Consider the following 20066-nt stretch of genomic DNA (forward strand, 5'->3'; position numbering starts at 1 on the left):
TAAAAAGCAATGGGGATAGCGGGCATCCCTGTCTAGTGCCTTGTTCTATTTCTATTAAATCAGACATCACTCCATTAAAACTCACTTTCGCTGCCTGCTTCGAGTAGATCGCTTCAACCATTCTGCGGTACCTTTCACCACAACCAATCGCATCCAATGTCACTTTTATAAAGTTCCAATTGACATTGTCGAAGGCCTTTTCTGCATCCACGAAAATAGCAGCAAATTCTTTATCAGGGTGATCCCTGTAATATTCAATCACGTTTAAAAATAGCCTCACATTCTGGTTCATTAGTCATCCTGGAACGAAACCCGTTTGATCTTCATGAATTAAACCGGTAATCACTTTCTTCAGTCTGTTCGCTAAAATTGCTGCAAAGATTTTATAGTCACTGTTCAAGAGTGAAATTGGCCTGTAATTTTTGATTTCTGATGGGTCAGTACTTTCTTTATGAATGAGAGTAATTAGCGCTTCTTTCCAAGAATCTGGAGTCTCGCCTGAGTGATAAACATTCTCAATTACTTTCTTAAAAGGCAACAATAATAAGTCTTCAAAAGCTCTAAAAAAACTAAATTGGAAGTCCATCCGGACCTGGAGTCTTGTTACTTTTTTGGGTTTTAATTACATCAACCATTTCCTGCATTGAAATAGGGCTCTCCAAACTTGCTTGTTGTTCCCTTGTTAATTGTTTCATTTCAACTCCCTTTATATAATTTTCTTGCTTAAATTGTTCAATCTGTCGTGCCTGCCCCAGACCCAGCCCTTGCTAACTCAGAGCAGGAGCCACCTGAAACTGATCAGGCCACACCGGGCCCTAGCTCAGCCCCCGCCCTCGCTAACTCAGAGCAGGAGCCACCTGAAACTGATCAGGCCACACCAGGCCCTAGTGCATCCCCTCCTGAATCACCACCTCCTGTAAGCCGGCTACGTGAGAGGAGGCGACAGGAGTTCAGAAACAGACGGAGAGATGCACGCATGCGTGGGAGGAGAGATCTCAGCCCGGAGTACTAACAAGTTAACAAGCCAGCACAGTATATCTGTAACCCTGACCTCAAGGCAAACTGTGCTGGCAACGAATGACCCTCCTGGGACATGACTACGCTCTGCACCCTCTTGCTTGCTGCGAGAACCCGTGTAACTCCTGACCCGGCCTGAACCTTGGACTTGAACCTCTGGACTCTGACTTTGCTTTGTGGACTGACCTAGGTAATTGGCGTTGTTTTCTCTGGCTTCCGACCCCCCTGCATTCCTGTGACCAAGCTTTCTGTCTCCTCCTTCGGCCGGACTGATTTACGGTGTTGAAATAATTGGACTGTTTAACGACCACCCCTGCGCTCCTCCCCAGCCGGCTGACAGAGTTCTGGCCGGCTGCCGGACGTTGGCCGCCGTCGTTCCTTATCTGCCACCCGGGCCCTGACAGCTTGCCAGCACCCATATAACTCACCCGGCTCCCCCATGACTGACCAAGCGGCCGGAGGCGTGGACCCCCTGTCGGGGCTTCTCGACCAAGTGCAACAGCTGACGCAGGCTGTAACTACACTCCAGCAGCAGACTGCTTCCAATGCTACAGCTCTGGCTGCTGCAGCCGCGCCTCGCGCCCGCTGCCCGGTGAGTGTCCCTGACAAGTTTGAAGGAAGCCTGGAAGCGTTCCCTGCCTTCCTTGCTCAGTGTGAACTGTACATGGAGATAAGGCAGGGCGACTTCCCTACAGACAAGACCAAGGTCTGTTTTGTTTTGAGCCTGCTTAAAGGGCAAGCGGCCAAATGGGCCACTACCCTACTGCTGGAATCTTCACCGCTGTTAGCAGATTACCCCCGCTTCAAGGCACATTTCACGGCTGCCTATGCCAACCCCGTGCGAGCTGAGACGGCCAACCGCAAGATACGGACTTTGCAACAAGGCCAAAACTCTGTCTCCCACTACACCACCGAATTCCAGTTGTTGGCTCAGGACCTGGCCTGGAATGAAGCTGCCCTGGTGGACCAGTATATGGAGGGGCTCTCTGATGCCATCCTGGACGAACTGGCCCACAGCGACCGACCAGCCGCCCTACAAGACCTGATCCGGTTGTGCATGCGCATTGATGGGCTGCTACAGAGCCGCCGCCAGAAGCAGAAGGGAGGCCACGCCCCAGCAAGGATCCCCACAGCTGCTCCACCGCCAGGTTCTCCGGCTCTTCCCCCCGCTGCGGAACCCATGCAGCTGGGCGTCGCCCGCCCTCGCCTGACTCCCGAGGAGAAGACCCGTCGGCGCGCCCACAACCTGTGCCTGTATTGTGGCGGAGCTGGACACTTTGCAAGTACCTGTCCAGCCAAAGCACAGCGCCCTGCAAGCTCCGCTGGCCCGGTAAAAGGCCAGCCCCAGGTCTAGTTGGAGCCCCTGACCTGGGGCATTTCTTGAGGGCCTCCAGCTCCGTCGACCCCCCACCTACCCCGTTCCTGGTCCCGATTCGTCTGCAGCTCCCTGACGGCCGGTGGATCTTCGTGCACGCCATGTTGGACTCAGGGGCCGCCTGCTGCTACATGGACCACCTCTTCGCCAAGAAACATGGCATCCCCATCCGGGAAAAGAAGACCCCTACCCTGGTCGAGGTTGTGGACGGTCGCCTGCTGCGCTCTGGGCCCGTCCGCCACGAGACCCAACCACTCGCCCTATGGGTCCAGCAACACCAAGGGGAACAAACCTTTGACCTTTCCCGCATGCCACGCTTCCCCGTCATCCTAGGCCTGTCCTGGCTCCAGGCCCACAACCCTCACGTGGACTGGGTGCAACGAGAACTGCAATTTACCGGTGCCCCTGCGCCATGCTCCACGCTACAACCAGACCCGGCTCTGGTGTCTCCTGATGCTCGACCCAGCTCCCTGCTCCCCACCAGCCTCCTGGGGGCCGCCACCACACTCTCAGCTCCCTACCAGGAGTTTGCAGACGTCTTCGATGAGAAGGAAGCAGACCAGCTTCCCCCACATTGGCCCTATGATTGTGCCATTGACCTAATGCCCGGCGCCCCGCTACCCGCTGGCCGCCTCTACCCCATGGCGGACCCGGAGCTGGCTGCCCTACGGGAGTATTTGGAGAAGAACTTGGCCCGAGGGTTCATCCGACCCTCCACCTCACCCTTGTCCTCGCCCGTCCTGTTCGTAAAGAAGAAAACCGGGGACTTGAGGCTCTGCAATGATTACCGGGCACTCAACAAAATTACCATCCGGAACCGTTACCCGCTTCCACTGATTCCGGAGCTCCTCGACCGTGTGAAGGGGGCCACCATCTACACCAGGGGTCCTCAAACTACGGCCCGCGGGCCAGATGCGGCCCGCTGAGGACGTTTATGCGGCCCGCTGGGTTATGGCAAAATCAGACCGGAAGTGACGTTCGACCTAAACTCGCGTTAGCAACGCACACTTCCGGCACTGGGCTGAGGCGGTGGAGACAGAGTGTGAGGTGATACCGAGGTGAGGTGAGTTCCCAGGCCGGGGTGTGTGGTGTGGGGAAGGGAGAGAGATGCAGAAGACGGAGAACTGACGGCCCGCGGCCTTGTACAGTAACGGCAGTCCGGCCCTCCAACAGTCTGAGGGACAGTGAACTGGCCCCCTATTTAAAAAGTTTGAGGACCCCTGATCTACACCAAGCTCGACCTTCGAGGGGCCTACAACTTGGTTCGCATCAAAGCCGGAGACGAGTGGAAGACCGCTTTTGGCACCAGGTATGGTCAGTACGAACACCTGGTCATGCCATTTGGACTCACCAATGCCCCCGCCGTGTTCCAACGGTTCATGAACGACGTGTTCCGTGACCTGCTGGACCGGTTCCTGATCATTTACCTGGATGACATTCTGGTCTACTCCACCTCTGAGCAGGAGCACGTCCAACATGTCCAACAGGTGCTACAGCGGCTCAGAGCTCACCGCCTGTACGCAAAACTAGAGAAATGCGCCTTCCACCTCCCGTCGGTCGAGTTCTTGGGGCACATCATCTCCCCCCAAGGAACTCAGATGGATCCAACAAAGGTTGACGCCATCCTCCAGTGGCAGGCCCCTCGCAATCGGAAGGACGTCCAGCGCCTCCTGGGCTTCGCCAATTACTACCGGCAGTTCATCGCTGGCTACGCCGATCTAACCAAGCCCTTGACTCGGCTCCTCCGCCCCAAGGAACCCTTCCAGTGGACCCCGGAAGCTGACCAGGCTTTTCACGACCTCAAGCGCAGCTTCTCCTCCAGTCCCCTCTTGCGGTACCCTGATCCCCGCTTGCCTTTCATGGTGGAAGCAGACGCCTCCAACGTGGCCATCGGAGCCGTGCTCTCCCAGCGGGACAACCCCAGTCAGCCCTGGCAGCCCTGCGCTTACTATTCCCGGCAGCTTTCCGCCGCCGAACGCAACTACACCATATGGGAGAGAGAACTCTTGGCAATCAAGGTGGCGTTCGAGGTGTGGCAGCACCACCTTGAGGGAGCAAGGCACCTGGTCCAAGTATTCACAGACCACCGGAACTTGGAACACTTACAGACCACTTGCCGGCTGAACCAGCGACAGATCCAGTGGTCCCTGTTCTTTTCACGTTTTAACTTCACCATCTCCTACATCCCGCACACCCAAAACCAGAAAGCCGACGCTCTGTCCCGCCGGCCAGACCATGACACCCCTGGTGCTACCGAAGCCCCCAAGGCTAGCATCCTGCCACCCACGGTCTTCGCCGCCGCCCTGACTGCACCCGCCTTGGTGGCCCAAATACAGGCCAGTCAGGCCACCGACCCCTGGGCCCAGAAGCACCTGCAAGACCCACAGCAAGACCCTGCCGGGGAACTGACCACCCGGAATGGGCTGCTCTACCATCGGGAGCAGTTGTACGTCCCTCCAGGACCTCTCCGATCCCGCATCCTCCGCCTCACCCACGATGCACCACCGGCCGGCCACTTCGGGCAACACAAAACCACCCATCTGCTGACCTGCGACTTTTGGTGGCCTCGCGTCCGAGCGGTACGTGGCGTCATGTGAGGTCTGCCGCCGCGCCAAAAATGTACCCGCCAAGCCCTCCGGTCTCCTGCAGCCACTCCCCACTCCCGCTGGGCCCTGGGACGTGGTGTCCATGGACTTCATTGTCGACCTACCTCGGTCCCAGGGCCACACCTGTATTTTCGTGGTGGTGGACCTGTTCACCAAGATGGCCCACTTTGTCCCCTGCGCCAAGGTGCCGTCCGGGCCGGAAACCGCCCAGCTCTACCTGAACCACGTCTTCCGCCTGCACGGGTTACCCAAGCGGATTGTCTCGGATCGGGGCCCGCAATTCACCTCGCGCTTTTGGCAGGCGTTCCAGCAAGGCTTGGGGACGGAGCTTCACTTATCGTCCGCCTACCATCCCCAGACCGACGGCCAGACCGAGCGCACCAACGCTACCCTGGAGCAGTACTTGCGCTGCTATACCAGTTATCAGCAGGATAACTGGGCCTCCCTGTTACCCCTGGACGAGTTCGCGTACAACAATGCGGCCCACAGCTCCACGCAGACCACACCGTTTGCGGCCAACTACGGACTGCACCCCCGGTTCTTCCCTCCGCTCGGCCCGTCCGCCGATGTTCCCGCAGCGGACAACCGGATCGAAGAGCTCCACGCGCTCCACGACCTCCAGCGCGCCCAGCTCCAGCGCGCCAAGGACGCCTATAAACTGGCCGCAGATCGGCATCTCCAGGAGGGAGCCCCCCTCCAGGTCGGGGATTCCGTCTGGCTCTCTACCCGATATCTCCGGACCCCTGGCCGGTCTTCCAAGTTGACCGCTCGCTTCGTCGGCCCATTCCCCATCGAGGCGCAAATCAACCCGGTGGCGTTCCGCCTGCGCCTCCCCGCCCACCTCCGAATCCACCCGGTTTTCCATCACTCCCTCCTCCAACCCGCAGCCGCGCCAGACCCGAACAGGGACGTCCCACCGCCGCCTCCGCCACCGGTTTTAGTGGATGAGGAGGAGGAGTATGAGGTCCATCAGATCCTGGACTCCCGGCTGCACCGAGGTCAGCTCCAGTACCTAGTGGACTGGGAAGGCTACCCCCCCGAAGATCGTTCCTGGGAACCAGCTACCCACCTGCACGCCCCTGACCTGCTCCGGCAATTCCATGCGGCCTACCCGGATAAGCCAGGCGGCTTGGATGAGGGGGGGCCTGAGGGGGGGGATAGTGTCGTGCCTGCCCCAGACCCAGCCCTTGCTAACTCAGAGTAGGAGCCACCTGAAACTGATCAGGCCACACCGGGCCCTAGCTCAGCCCCCGCCCTCGCTAACTCAGAGCAGGAGCCACCTGAAACTGATCAGGCCACACCAGGCCCTAGTGCATCCCCTCCTGAATCACCACCTCCTGTAAGCCGGCTACGTGAGAGGAGGCGACAGGAGTTCAGAAACAGACGGAGAGATGCACGCATGCGTGGGAGGAGAGATCTCAGCCCGGAGTACTAACAAGTTAACAAGCCAGCACAGTATATCTGTAACCCTGACCTCAAGGCAAACTGTGCTGGCAACGAATGACCCTCCTGGGACGTGACTACGCTCTGCACCCTCTTGCTTGCTGCGAGAACCCGTGTAACTCCTGACCCGGCCTGAACCTTGGACTTGAACCTCTGGACTCTGACTTTGCTTTGTGGACTGACCTAGGTAATTGGCGTTGTTTTCTCTGGCTTCCGACCCCCCTGCATTCCTGTGACCAAGCTTTCTGTCTCCTCCTTCGGCCGGACTGATTTACGGTGTTGAAATAATTGGACTGTTTAACGACCACCCCTGCGCTCCTCCCCAGCCGGCTGACAGAGTTCTGGCCGGCTGCCGGACGTTGGCCGCCGTCGTTCCTTATCTGCCACCCGGGCCCTGACACAATCTTTTGCTTTTTGTACAAGTTCCTATAAAAGTTTTGAATAATATCTTTCATTTGAGAATTTTGAAACACCTCCTCCTTAGATTCATTTTTCAACATTTTTATGATCTTCTTCTCCTTTTCCTTTCTCAGTCTATAAGCCAACCATCTACTCACTTTGTTAGCATTTTCAAAGTAATTTTGTCTTGTCCATTTTAGTTTTTTCTCAATTTCTTCTGCCAAAAGAGCATTTAATTGATGTTGGATGAAAATAATTCTGGCCTTCACCTCTCTTGGATTCCCAGTTTTCTGTTGTTTCTCATAATACTTCAATTTTGTTATGAGTTCATTGTAAGATTTTCTTTGTTCTCTCTTCCTCCTCTTTGAATATCTGATAGCAACTCCTCTAAAGAAGGCCTTAAATGCGTCCCAAATAACTGGGATCTTCGTGTCTTTCTCCAAGTTGAGTTTAAAAAATTCCTGGATCTCTTTTTTAGCTACTTCCAAGAATTGAGTTTCTTTTAAAATTTGCAAATTTAAAGACCATCGGGGATTTCTTGACTGTTCCTGAAGAGTTAACAAAATTGGATTATGATCAGCGTATGACTGAGGAAGGATATCAACTTGGTTAACTGACAAAATCATGCTCAAGGATATCCAGGCCATATCTATTCTGGACCAGGATTTGTGTGCATGTGAGTAAAAAGTAAAATCTGTCGTGTTCGGATTTTTTGTTCTCCAGGCATCCACTAAATTTAATTCTTCGGCCATTTTCAAAAAGGAGTTAGGTAGTAAGTTCCGATTCTTCTTCTTTTTTTGAGGGTCATCGTATTTTTTATCCATTTTAATGTCAAATATCGCATTGTAGTCCCCAACAATGCAATACCTATCTAAATTGAATTCTCTAAGTTTCAGGTACAGCGCTTGATAAAATTTTTCTTGATTTTCATTAGGGGCATAAATGTTCCCAAGAATTGTTTTAAGGCCATTTAATTCCAACTCAACTATGATAATTCTTCCTTGTTCATCCGAGTATAGGCAACTCGACTTAATATGGTGAGGTACGAAAATAGCTACCCCTTTCTTCTTTTTAAAAGGATCACATGAAGAATATAAGGTACCCAATTTCTTATTTTCCAAGTACTTCACATTGTCCTTTCTAATATGCGTTTCTTGCAGACAGATAATGTGGGCGCCAGATTTTTTCAATTGCAGGAAAGTTCTCTTCCTCTTCCCGGGTTCATTTAATCCGTTGACATTCAAAGAGAGTATTTTAGTTCCCAACTTAGAGTTCATTTTGGTGAGTGAATACTATCAGATATCATGGCTGAGTCTTTCTTAGTCTGGAGCCTAGTTTTAACCTTCTCAGGTTTCTTTTTGGGAGACTTATCATCAGTGGACTTCTTGGCTCCTTCTACCTCATGTTCGTCTCCTGATTCAGATCCATTTCGCTTCACGAACTCATCCCAAAATTCTTCCATCCTTGCCTCAGTAGTGATATTGTATCTCTTAGCTTGGAATGTGAAAAAAAGCCCTTGCGGGATAAGCCATCTGAACTGAATTTCTTATTTCATTAACCAAATGGACAGTTTCCTAAACTTGAATCTCCGCTGTCGCACACTCCAGGGTATCTCTTTCAGTATTTTGATCTTCGTTCCCTTCCAATTCATTTCATAATTTCTTGCTTTCCGCAGAACCCTTTCCACGGTTTCTGGATGGGCAAACTTTACTTGTACCTCTCTGGGGAGTTTGAATTTCCTTATGTAGCTCGAAGAAACTCTTTTGGCCCAGAGGATATCTCTTGGGCCTTCTTCCAATAAAAATGAACATTCTTCCAAGGATCTTATTTCTTTTCCAAACAATCCCAATCACCTTGCCTAAACTATTTTTCCAGCAACTTAATTCTATGACCAAGACGTTTATCTGGCAAGGCAAAAAGGCCAGAATAAAATTGAAAATCCTACAAGACAGTAAGCTAAGAGGTGGTCTAGCTCTCCCAGATTGGAACCTGTACTATAAGGCTTGCTGTATTGCATGGTTAAGGGACTGGTGTAAGCTAGACAATAAGAGACTAATGACCATCGAGGGCGCAGGCCTGGGAGAAGGCTGGCACAATTATATGTGGTACCATACTCCTATAAAAACTGGTCGCTTTCTCAGACATGAAATAAGAAGATCCTTGTATAAGATCTGGGATGAAATTAAACTGATGTATACTTACACTCCAAAGTGGCTATCCCCGATAGAAGCTCTGACCCATCCTAACTTCTATAATTGGGATAATCCACAAGATTATGCCTATTTGTTGAATAGCCAAGATGATTTGATTGAGGAAGAACTTTCCAAGTTAAATTGGTGGCTCCAGTGTCAACTTAAATCAAGATTTCAGAAAGACAAGGAAAGGGGCTTTTTGAATAAACCAATTGAATTAGATCTTATCTTAGAGTCCAAACAGAAGATAATTTCCAAAGCGTACGATTGGCTACTTCAAGTTAAGATGCAGGATGAAGTTGTAAAAGAAGCATGGATCCATTGGCTTAAGGACTTTGGCTATAATATAGATCTGGATGAATGGGAAAAACTATGGAAACAGAATTTAAAACTAATAAAACCAACAGATCTTAAAGAAAATTTATACAAAATGGTATATAGATGGTATCTTACACCAGATAGACTGGCCAAAATTTATCCCACATACTCTAATAAATGTTGGAAGTGCCGTGAAGTTAAAGGGTCATTGTTTCATATATGGTGGCAATGCAAAGAAGCCAGAAAATATTGGGCTCAAGTCAATATTTGGATTCAAAAAATCTTGAAAGTACAAATTAAGCATGTGCCAGAATTGTATCTTCTAAATATTTGTAGACAAAACCTTTCTATGACAAAACTGAAATTGTTACTGTATATAGTTACCATTGCTAGAATACTGTACGCCAAGTATTGGAAAAATGATAGAATCCCTAACAGAGACGAATTTATTAACAAGTTGTTGGATGTCGCTGAATCTGATTTAATGTCCACAAGACTAAGAGATGGTAATGTGCAAAAATGTCAGGAGGAATGGGACCCCATCTATAAATGGGTCAAAAGTAGAGGCTTCGACATGGAGTAGCTAGAACTTTTCTTTCCGCTCAAATCCTCTCCATGCCCCAGTGTGTAAAAGTGGGGTGTAGTGGTAGATGTTAGATACAGATGTGTTTTGAATGTATTGCGCATTTAAGAGCTTATATATATATTTAGCTCCCTTTGATTGTATTGCGCAGTAAGGTGATTGGAATGCATTTTTCTTTTTATGATTAATGTTGATTGTATTTGTTTGGATTTGTGTTTGTTTGTTTTTTATTCCTTCTTCTCTTTTGTATGTCTATCTTTTCTTAATAAAAACTTCTTTATTAAAAAAAAAAGTTTAATTAAATTAAAATTAAGTTCTGGTTCACACACCAACTTTCAAATGCAATTTGTAACCAAACTGGTTAGGCCAATTCTAAGGAGCTTGAACCAGTAGCCCTGACCTGGATAGACCAGACAAGCCAGATCTCATCAGATCTTGGAAGCTAAGCAGGGTCAACTCTGGCAAATACTTGGATGGGAGACCTCCTTGGAATACCAGCAGTCAGGAGGTGGAGGAAGGTTTATTCAGCTACCTCCCTGAACATTCTCCAGGCCCCCAATAGAGGTCAGTCACCAGAGGTCCGCATGCCTTCCAGATGCGCGCGCACACACACACACACACTCACACATGCACACAGACAAATAAAAAAATATAAATATAAAAAGTTTGAACCAGTTTACATACATTTCAGGAAGAATATGTCAATAAACTCTGTAAATTGGGCAAGGAATGGAGCTCAATTTAAAAAGAGAGGGCAAGACTCATTTAGTAATTTTTATTATTATTTTAATAAACCACTTTGTTAATTGCCTGAATTCTCCCTGGATGGCTAAACCTAAACTTTTCCTCTTGGCCACTATCAGAAGAAACTATGTCAAGGAAACATACATCAAGCTTTCAAGATGCACAGCAGAGATCTGTTATACCTTTCTGCATGTGTCCATGAGCACTTGACATCAGGGCTCTTTTTCTAGCAGGAGCTCCTCTGCATATTGGGCCACGCCCCCTGATGTAGCCAATTCTCCAAGAGCTTAGAGGACTCTTAATACAGGGCCTACTGTAAGTTCCAGAATGATTGGCTACAGCAGGAGACATGGCCTAATATGCAGAGGAGCTCCTGCTAGAAAAAGAGCCCTGCTTGACACAAACACCATTACAGAACACAGCAATCCTGCACAGGTATCTCTTATTCCCAACCAAGTTGATTGCCCCTTCCATTTATCAAGGAACACAAGTTCTGAACTTCCTTGTCAAAACAAAGGAAATACAAGGGAGATGCCAGTTGGATGGGCATATAGGAGGCAGGCACAGAACTCTTGTTCTTTTAAATGTGCACCCATGTGCTGAAGGAGGAAGGGGAAAACATGGGCCATTATGCCCAGAGAGAATGTCTTAGTGTGTGAAATTGTGCATATACATAGAAAAGTGGTGCCCTGGGATTGTGAGTTGTAAAAGTTGTTCCTTGTTAACATTTTGTTCATGACTCAGACCTACGCCTCATCCATGCCAGGTCTCACATTAACTATGAACAACATTAAAATGAGAAAAGTTCACCAATATATTTACTTTTAACATTTAATAAATCTCAGAGAATATGGGAAGGTAAAATAATGGAAGTCTAGTATAATATTACACCCGTATTTAGCATCTCTCATCATTTACTAGGTCTGGAAAAACCAGCTCAACTATAGTGCATGTTATGTGGTGTCTCAATAACTGTAATTATACACAGATGAAAAAATATCTTAGTTTATTACTGACTTTCCGATGTAATCATTTTAAATGAAATGCAAGGAAAGAAGAAATTAACCAGACTATTGAATATGTTACCAGTGCAAGATCTATAAAGCTTTATGAATCTGTTGAGATTCTGGTACCAATATTAGAAATACCCAAGTTACACAACAGTCTCTCTGGCCACAATACAGTGCCACCCTGTCATTTTTTATACCATGTTTTTCAAATACCAGTACTGCATTCCAGCTTGAGGATTATAGACTATTTTTCCCCTTTCAAAAAGTTTTTCTTGGTAATATCTCAACACCATAGGGAAAATCAAGATATGACAAGATATGACATCAGATATTAACCATGACATCAATTTTCCCTTTCCTGAGATATCTTGATAATACTAGGCGAGGGGCTTCAAGCTTATTGTAGTTGAGGTTATTAAAGCTGGGTGGTTGAACAGAATAATTAGCAAAACCATAATAACACTTCTAAGCCTTGTGACCATGGAGTAAATGCTGAATACAAATAGTACGTTGTCACAATCTGCCAATAAATCTGGCTGCTTAGTAATATACTTGGAGCCATCCTGGGCACTATACAAGCAACCGCATAGGTATTTCTATAACAACACAGTAAATAACCCCATGAACATTAGAGGAGACCAAGGCTTCTCTGGATGTTTAAACAGACAGTAATACCACCCAAGGCTGCTAAAGATTAGTAAATATATTCTTCTGTTTTCAGATCTGTGCAGCAGTTACTCAATGTCAGTGCTTTTTTTGTAGAAAAAGCCCATTTCTACAAAATGAGCTCATCTGCATATTAGACCACACCACCTGGCCTGGGAGCACGTGGTTGCTGCATGGTTGGTTGGGCCAGCCAGTGCCCTAGCCAGCCCAGGCAGAGCTCTGCTCCTGTGGGCTCCTGCAGGAAAATAAAGCGCTGCTCACTGTATTCTTTGATAGGCAATAATAGTGGATACACAAATACCTTTCTTCTTACATTGCTTTGCAGGCTGGCTCTCACATTTTCCTATTCTACCTTTATTCTAAAAAGTAGTTTCCCATAATCTACCCTGGTAACAAAAGATCATGAATCATACACGGTTAACTGGCAATTAAATTTGCTCCTTGTTCCACTTCCTTTATAATGTTCCTCTTCAATTAACAAGAATGCATCAGTCTATAAGGTAGCCTACCCTACAGAAGGATGTCAGATGCACCAGAGCAGAGAGTTCAGTCATTTGCAATTCCCTGGAACATCTCCCCTTTAATCTACCAGCACCTTCCTTAAAAACAGAATCCACTGAAGTTCTTTTGCGAATACTCCAGTTCTGTAGCACTATGTGCTCTGGAAAAAAAAACTGCAAGTGGGTTATTGGTTTGAAAAATGTTGCCTTTTTGAAAGTCAAAATATTGCAGAAAATATTAAACAAGAGGGGAACTTGCAAGGACTTGTGGGAAACACCTCCATTTCCCCTGTATCACCCCCCGCCACAATACTTCCTCTTTCCCTCCTTCTGACAGCCCCCATATCATCTATCCTTTCCTTGGTTCCTTCTCTCCTTCCCACCCACCAACTTTCCCTGCCCACCCCCCCAGTCTTCAGCTTTATATATTATTTCATTAATTGATATCAAACCTTCCTCCCCAATTGGGATCCAAAGCAGCTAAGGACATTTTCCCCTTTCCTCATTTTCAAAATACCCCTGTGAAGTAGGCTACACTGGGAGTGAGTGACTGGTCCAGGGTCACCCATTCATGGCAGAGTGAGGATTCAAACCTGGGTCTCCCAGATCCTAATCTGATACTTTTACCACAACACCACACAGTCTTTCATGTAGTGGTTGCTGTGGAATAGTTTGAGCAGAGCTCACAGCCAATTATTGCAAAAAAGTATTCTATATTTTTAAACAATTATTAAAGTTATTATTATAAGTTATAAGTTAAAATTATCTCAATGCACAGCAGCCAAGAAGGTCTGAGCGCCTGCTCCAGCTGCAACGCCACTGAGGATGTTCTCCGCAGCTGAGAACGAAACGTCTGGAAGGAAAACTTTCTCCAGTAGAACACGGCACTTGATCCCGAAAGAGTCTACAAACCCTAATTATTAAAGTGCTTCTAAGTGCATAAAGTTCATACTCATATTTTTGTATACTGTAAAAACAGTCACAATTCACAATATGCAGACCTGAAAAAATCTCAATGCACATTTACAAATAAGCCGAAGCTTTAAAAGTCCCCCAAAAGCTTATCTGTTTGCAAGAGCAAAGCTCAGTCTTCTTGGGCTCAGCATTAAAGTGTAGTCCAGTCCCGATGGTTCGATGGAAAAGCGCAACAGCAGACCGGTATCCACACCATTTCCCAGCAAGCTTCCTCAGGTGCATATACAATATTAAGATAGTGATACAATCACAGGTTCATTTCGAGCCATGCATAGATGCTGCCATTACCCAGAACGTTTTCCATCGAACCATCAATACTGGACTACATTTTAATGTTGAGCCCAAGAAGCTTTTTGGGGACTTTTAAAACTTCAGCTTATTTGTAAATGTGTATTGTGATTTTTTCAGGTCTGCATATTGTGAATTGTGACTGTTTTTACAGTATACAAAAATATGAGTGTGAACTTTATGCACTTAGAAGCACTGTAATAATTGTTTGAAAATATAGAATACTTTTTACAGTAATTGGCTGTAAGCGTTGCTTGTACTTGTTGCTTGTGTCACACGGTCTCCTCTTGTGTAGTTGGTGGAACAGTTTGAGTCACCAAGTGGTTGCCACTGGGCTGTGATGAGTTTTGCAAGTAATATAGTAGCAAGTCACCTAGTGGTTGCTGTCAAAGCCTAGCACCTATGAGGGCATAGAGGAGATAAGCAAGAGTGACCTGCAAGACCAACAACACCCTCCCCCTTTTTCTGACAGCAACCAAGGTTTGAAGGCTGGAAACATTGTTGTGATTGCCCATAATAGCCACTGACATCTCAAGGGAATCAATTTCTTAAAGCTACAAGCACAGCTTCTATGATTTGGGAGTTATTATCCCTAATGTATTTTTTGATATTTTAGATTTTACAGCAAACTTGGGGCTTTTCTCAAGTTTTCTCAAGTTTCTAGAAAGATCTGACCTGTCTGTTCATGGTCTAGTCTCTTGATTTAAGCATCCACTGATGTGGCCACATTGAGAATCACATCATATTGTTCCAGCAATCACTTTGTGCATGACAATAAAAAAGAGACAACTTTTTAAAAATTATCCAATAGCTACTGAGCCAAACTTGAGGTAGGTGGGGGGAGCTCTCTGTATGTTTATATATCATTCAGAACACAAAAGCTGGCTCTGTAATATAGTTTCACATGAGCCTCTCAGCACAGCATATATTTCATCTCAAAAGAGGCTTGAAATGCTTGAAAGTCAAGTTCAGACTGGGGTCCAAAAAAGCTCTCACACTTTCCCTGGCCAACCAACTTCATACAATTCCTATCACCAAGAGCACAACTCTATTCAGAAAAAATTAAGGCACACAATTAATGCTATGTTTTTAAAATATATATCTGTTTAATTTAATGGGCTTGGGATGTCAATGATAAAAAAGATTACCTCCCACATTTTCCAAATATATACACACACAATGATTTTTTTTAAAAATGTAGATGATGTTCCAAGGTTAGAATTCTTGCTGCTCTAAGTCATTGTAGATTTCACAGGCAATTACTGATTTATACCAGAAACTGATTTGTACCAGATCTTTTGCCTTTAAGCTGAAGGGTAAAAATATTCATTTGCCAACATTTTAATAACTTTCAGAGGGTAGCTGCACTGGTCTGCAGTAGAACAGCTAGACTTGAGTCCAATAGCACTTTAGATACCAACAAGATTTTCAGGATATAAACTTGCAAGAGTCAAAGTTCCCTTCATCAGATATGAGTCAGAAAAGAGATCTCAGAGTCTTTATATTCTGGTCAAACAGTGGGAGGGGTGCTGCAAAGAAGGAACTGCATCCCAAGTTCCTTCTTTGCAGCACCCCTCCCACCTTCTGACCAGAATATAAGGACTCAGATCTCCATTCCAACTTGTATCTGACAAAGACAACTCTGACTCTCAAAAGCCTGTACCCCTGAAAATCTTGTTGGTCTCTAAGGCACTACTGCATTTGAATCTAGGTATTTTCATAACTACACAACTTAAAACATTTAAATAATGCAGTTTATGTGCTCCGAGAAGAGAACCAAGGGAATCACTGTAAACATAGATATTGTACGAATATACTGTGAGAAAGTTCTGATAAAATAAAGTAAAAGCTGGCAACAACAATTGGAAGAAAAGCAAATGTGAACTACAGAGCCTGCCTAATGTTACCAGAGGGAATAGCAACATCTTAAAGTTATTTATAAAGTTGTATTCCGACATAGTTACAGAAAGAGTACTTATTACACATCAAAATTCTATTAGTTTTCTTTTCCAAATTTAAATCACCTTTGCCATTGCTGTTAAATGTTAAATTGTTAAATCAAAGTTGGATACGATCTTTTCTTCATTTGATTGTTATTAATACACAGTCTTAGTTCTTCAGCCAACTCCAGTTCAATAAAGCAAGATTTTAAAAATTATCAGTGGTTAAAGCACTGAAATAACCGTTTATTTTTGCTACACAATACAAATTACAGTTTAGCTAGACTAATGCAATGTACTTAATGCAGTTTAAATTATCCTAATTATTTCAGTTTTGGGTTACATTCAACTTTTTTTGGAGGGGGCAGGGAAGAAACCTCAGTAGAAACCTGCCAAAGGGAAGAAAGATACTATTACTTGGATGTGAAGTGTAGCTTTACATACCTTGGCCTTCGAAATACTATACCATATTGTTGGCAAGCCAAGCCCACGGTGGGAGTATAAACAATAGGCATAAATCTCTCTATGTCAGAAGTCAGCACTTTATAGAAAAGTTTTTCATTTAGATCCTGAATACCCATTAACAGAATGTATCTGTGAAAAACAAATTATATTAGACAGTTACCCATATGGAAACATAAAATGAATTAATGATGATGATGATATTGGATTTATATCCCGCCCTCCACTCCAAAGAGTCTCAGAGCGGCTCACAATCTCCTCTACCTTCCTCCCCCACAACAGACACCCTGTGAGGTGGATGGGGCTGAGAGGGCTCTCACAGCAGCTGCCCTTTCAAGGACAACCTCTGCCAGAGCTATGGCTGACCCAAGGCCATTCCAGCAGGTGCAAGTGGAGGAGTGGGGAATCAAACCCGGTTCTCCCAGATAAGAGTCCGCACACTTAACCACTACACCAAACTACACCAAATTAAATATAGTATAAGTGTTTCTTTTAATAAAAGCTCTTTGTATCCACTGAAAGTCTCCTTCAGGTGCAATGCACTTAAGTGACTGAAAGAGATACTATGGCAAATGTGATATGTATCTGACACATGCAATATTATTTTAGTGTGATTCATCATATTCTTTGGTGATGGGAGGGGTAGGAATAAATAATGTGCATTTAAAAATCTTCAGAAATTGAAACAAACACACTAGATTAGATTGTGTAAAATTATAATGCAAGTTTTATCAATTAACCCAGAATTTGTCCATGCCTATTTTCCCATTAACATGGAACAAGTATGAGGTTTAAGCTTACTTTGTATAACTTCAGCGTGTATTACCTTTAATCATTTCAGAACCACAAAGTGAATTACAACCAACTTAAATATTGTATTTTTGTTACTTTTAACAACAAATCAAGCTACATCAAAACTTAAATCCAACAGTAATTATGATATTGCTGTATTTTAAACTAGAAACAGCATGTCTATAATTCAGTAGCAGAAATTTAAGAAAATCTTTGCAAAAGGGCTATCCCATTGTGAGCTGACTGAAGGTGTGCATAAGTTCTGGGAACTCATAGGAAGTATACTTGTGACTCTCAGACAGTTAGAAAAAGTTGCCCTCCCATCTCTTTCATCACCATGTTTCAGAGAGAAATTCTTTGGGGGGAAAGTAACAATAAGCAAGTAATCATGCATTTTCCACATATCTCAGCACAAGTACTCAAACAGTGCAATGCTTTCATTGAGGCTTCTACAATTTGTTTGTTTCTGTTACGGCTTTTCATACAGCATCAGAAACTGCTTCCAGCTCTGCCCAGAATTCTGGAAACAGCATGTCAGCAGTGCCCAGAGGCTAAAGCTGGGGAGAGGTGTCTCCAGAGCCCTACTTGTGAAACACTTGGGATCCTGACCCATGTGTCAGATAATAAATAGTATACTCCAGTACATTGTTTGAGACAGCAAAATTTTGCATAATTATTTGAGATATTTTCAGAAGTGTTTGCCAGGTGTACATTGTTTTTTGTCCAAATAATACCTTTACATCTCAGTACTCCCTCTTTGTCTTTTCAGGTTTAGACACTCAAATTCCAGGAGAAATTTTCTCCTTTAAGGTAACCTGCCTCATAATCCTTGCTTTGGGATAATATATAATTTTGCTGGGGTGAGCCTTTTCAAAGCATACATTTCATTTCCATAGAAAAAAACGACAGGTGGGGAATGTATTATGCATAATCTAATGTAGCCTGTGCCAGACGGCTCAAACATGCATGGCAGCCAGAGGACTGAAACACAGTCTTTTCCAAACAATTGCCCACTTTCTTTTTATTTCTTCATTCTCCAAAACCACCTGCTTCTATTTAAACCCAAAATGATCTTTTCATTCTTCTGTCCATTTATTCAGAGCAGCAGACTTCACTGTAGATTCTGCAAAAGTGATTTTCTGGACAAGGCATATGGAAAAGACTGCTAAAAAATCTTTGAAGGAAGCTACTTAGGTTGCCTACATCTTAATTAGGATATTGCCTACATCATAATCACCAGCAAATGTTAATTTCATTTGTGTTTAAAACAGAATAAAATTATTACCATAATCATTTTGATACTGCAAACCGATTACTCTACCTATTAATAAAATGGGTGCCTTGCAAAAAACCCCACCCCTCTAAATATAAAGGAAAGCATTATTTTGTTTTAAGCAGCCTGAGGGCTGTGTGTTTTCACTGCCTTTTATGCTATCACTGAACAGTGTCAGCAGACAATAGGCTGCAAGCGTAAGCCAATACTGGTGGAGGCTAGTGGTTAGACTGAAGGGAAGTAAGGGCCCTGTTGCTTGCTTTTGACCTCCGATGTTTCAGTGATATGGTAGGGTTGACAGGTGCAATCTTCACTCCCCATAAATTTAAACCCAGTGTAAATAGGATCTACATCCAGATATATTTCCCAGTTCAGATGACTTCTGTCTACACTCCAATGGAACTCACATCTAAATGTACACATAAGTTACAAGCAAATAAAAATTTAAACAGCCTTGTTGATTTCTATGGCTGGAGGTCCACTGGGCCAACTCATCTAATTTTTGGAAGGATGGGGTACAACCCTTTGGGTCTTGCCCTTCAGCTCATAGCCCAGGCACTTGGTCTAAACAATACCTGCAGAAAAAAGGTCCAGTGACTCAGCAGAGACAGTTTAAAGAGCAGCAGGTGTCTTCACTTCAGCTAACAAGCTCAGAAGCTGCCCTCTGCTTCCAGCCCATCCTTTGAGTCAACTAAGATCCTTTACTAGATGATTTCTCAGTTATTGACAATAAACTGTGGCTGCCATCATTGGTAGACTGAACGATAAAAAGAGTGACATAAGACTGCTAAGAGCAACTACAGCATGGCACTCAGTAGCAAAGTCAGGGCTTGCCAGTCTGAATGCCACTACTATGTTGTTGTTGTTCAGTTGCACCATCAAGTCCGACTCTTTGCGACCCCATGCACAAAGTCACGTCAGGCCCTCCTGTCTTCCACCATCCTCCGAAGTCTGCTCAAATTCGTGTTTGTTACATCAGTAACACTGTCCAGCCATCTCATCTTTTGCCATCCCCTTCTTCTTTTGCCTTCTGTCTTTCCCAGCATCAGGATCTTCTCCAGGGAGTGCTCCCTGCTCATTTGGTGGCCAAAGTATTTGAGCTTCAGCTTCAGCATCTGACCTTCTAGGGAACAGTCAGGATTCATTTCCCTAAGGACTGATTTGATCTTCTTGCAGTCCAAGAGACTCTCAAGATTCTTCTCCAGCACCACATCTCAAAAGCATCTATTCTTCTGCACTCGGTCTTCCTTATAGTCCAGCTCTCACATTACTACTGGGAATACCATCGCTTTGACTACATGGACTTTTGTTGGCAGGGTGATGTCCCTACTTTTTATTATACTGCCCAGGTTCGCCATAACTATCCTCTCATAGCCACTACTACGGCTAGGACCTCAAATCAGTTCCTTCACAATTCTGCTATTTTTTCAACCCATGGACTTTAAATGTCACAAGAATGAGTAATCATGTCCTATACCTGAAC

The 20066-nt window shown here is 45.3% G+C and overlaps 1 protein-coding gene across 1 annotated transcript in view; it reads right to left on the reverse strand.

Annotated features, from left to right (window-relative positions):
- ME1 (malic enzyme 1) overlaps positions 1 to 20066 on the reverse strand; it is a 213567-nt gene that overhangs the window by 148127 nt on the left and 45374 nt on the right. Inside the window, exon 3 of the mRNA XM_060236575.1 lies at positions 16501 to 16650. Coding sequence (XP_060092558.1) covers positions 16501 to 16650 — 150 coding nt within the window. The remainder of the gene's footprint in view (positions 1 to 16500; positions 16651 to 20066) is intronic.

The sequence above is a fragment of the Heteronotia binoei genome, chromosome 1 (assembly GCF_032191835.1).
Source record: "Heteronotia binoei isolate CCM8104 ecotype False Entrance Well chromosome 1, APGP_CSIRO_Hbin_v1, whole genome shotgun sequence".
In the NCBI taxonomy this organism is placed as follows: Eukaryota; Metazoa; Chordata; class Lepidosauria; order Squamata; family Gekkonidae; genus Heteronotia; species Heteronotia binoei.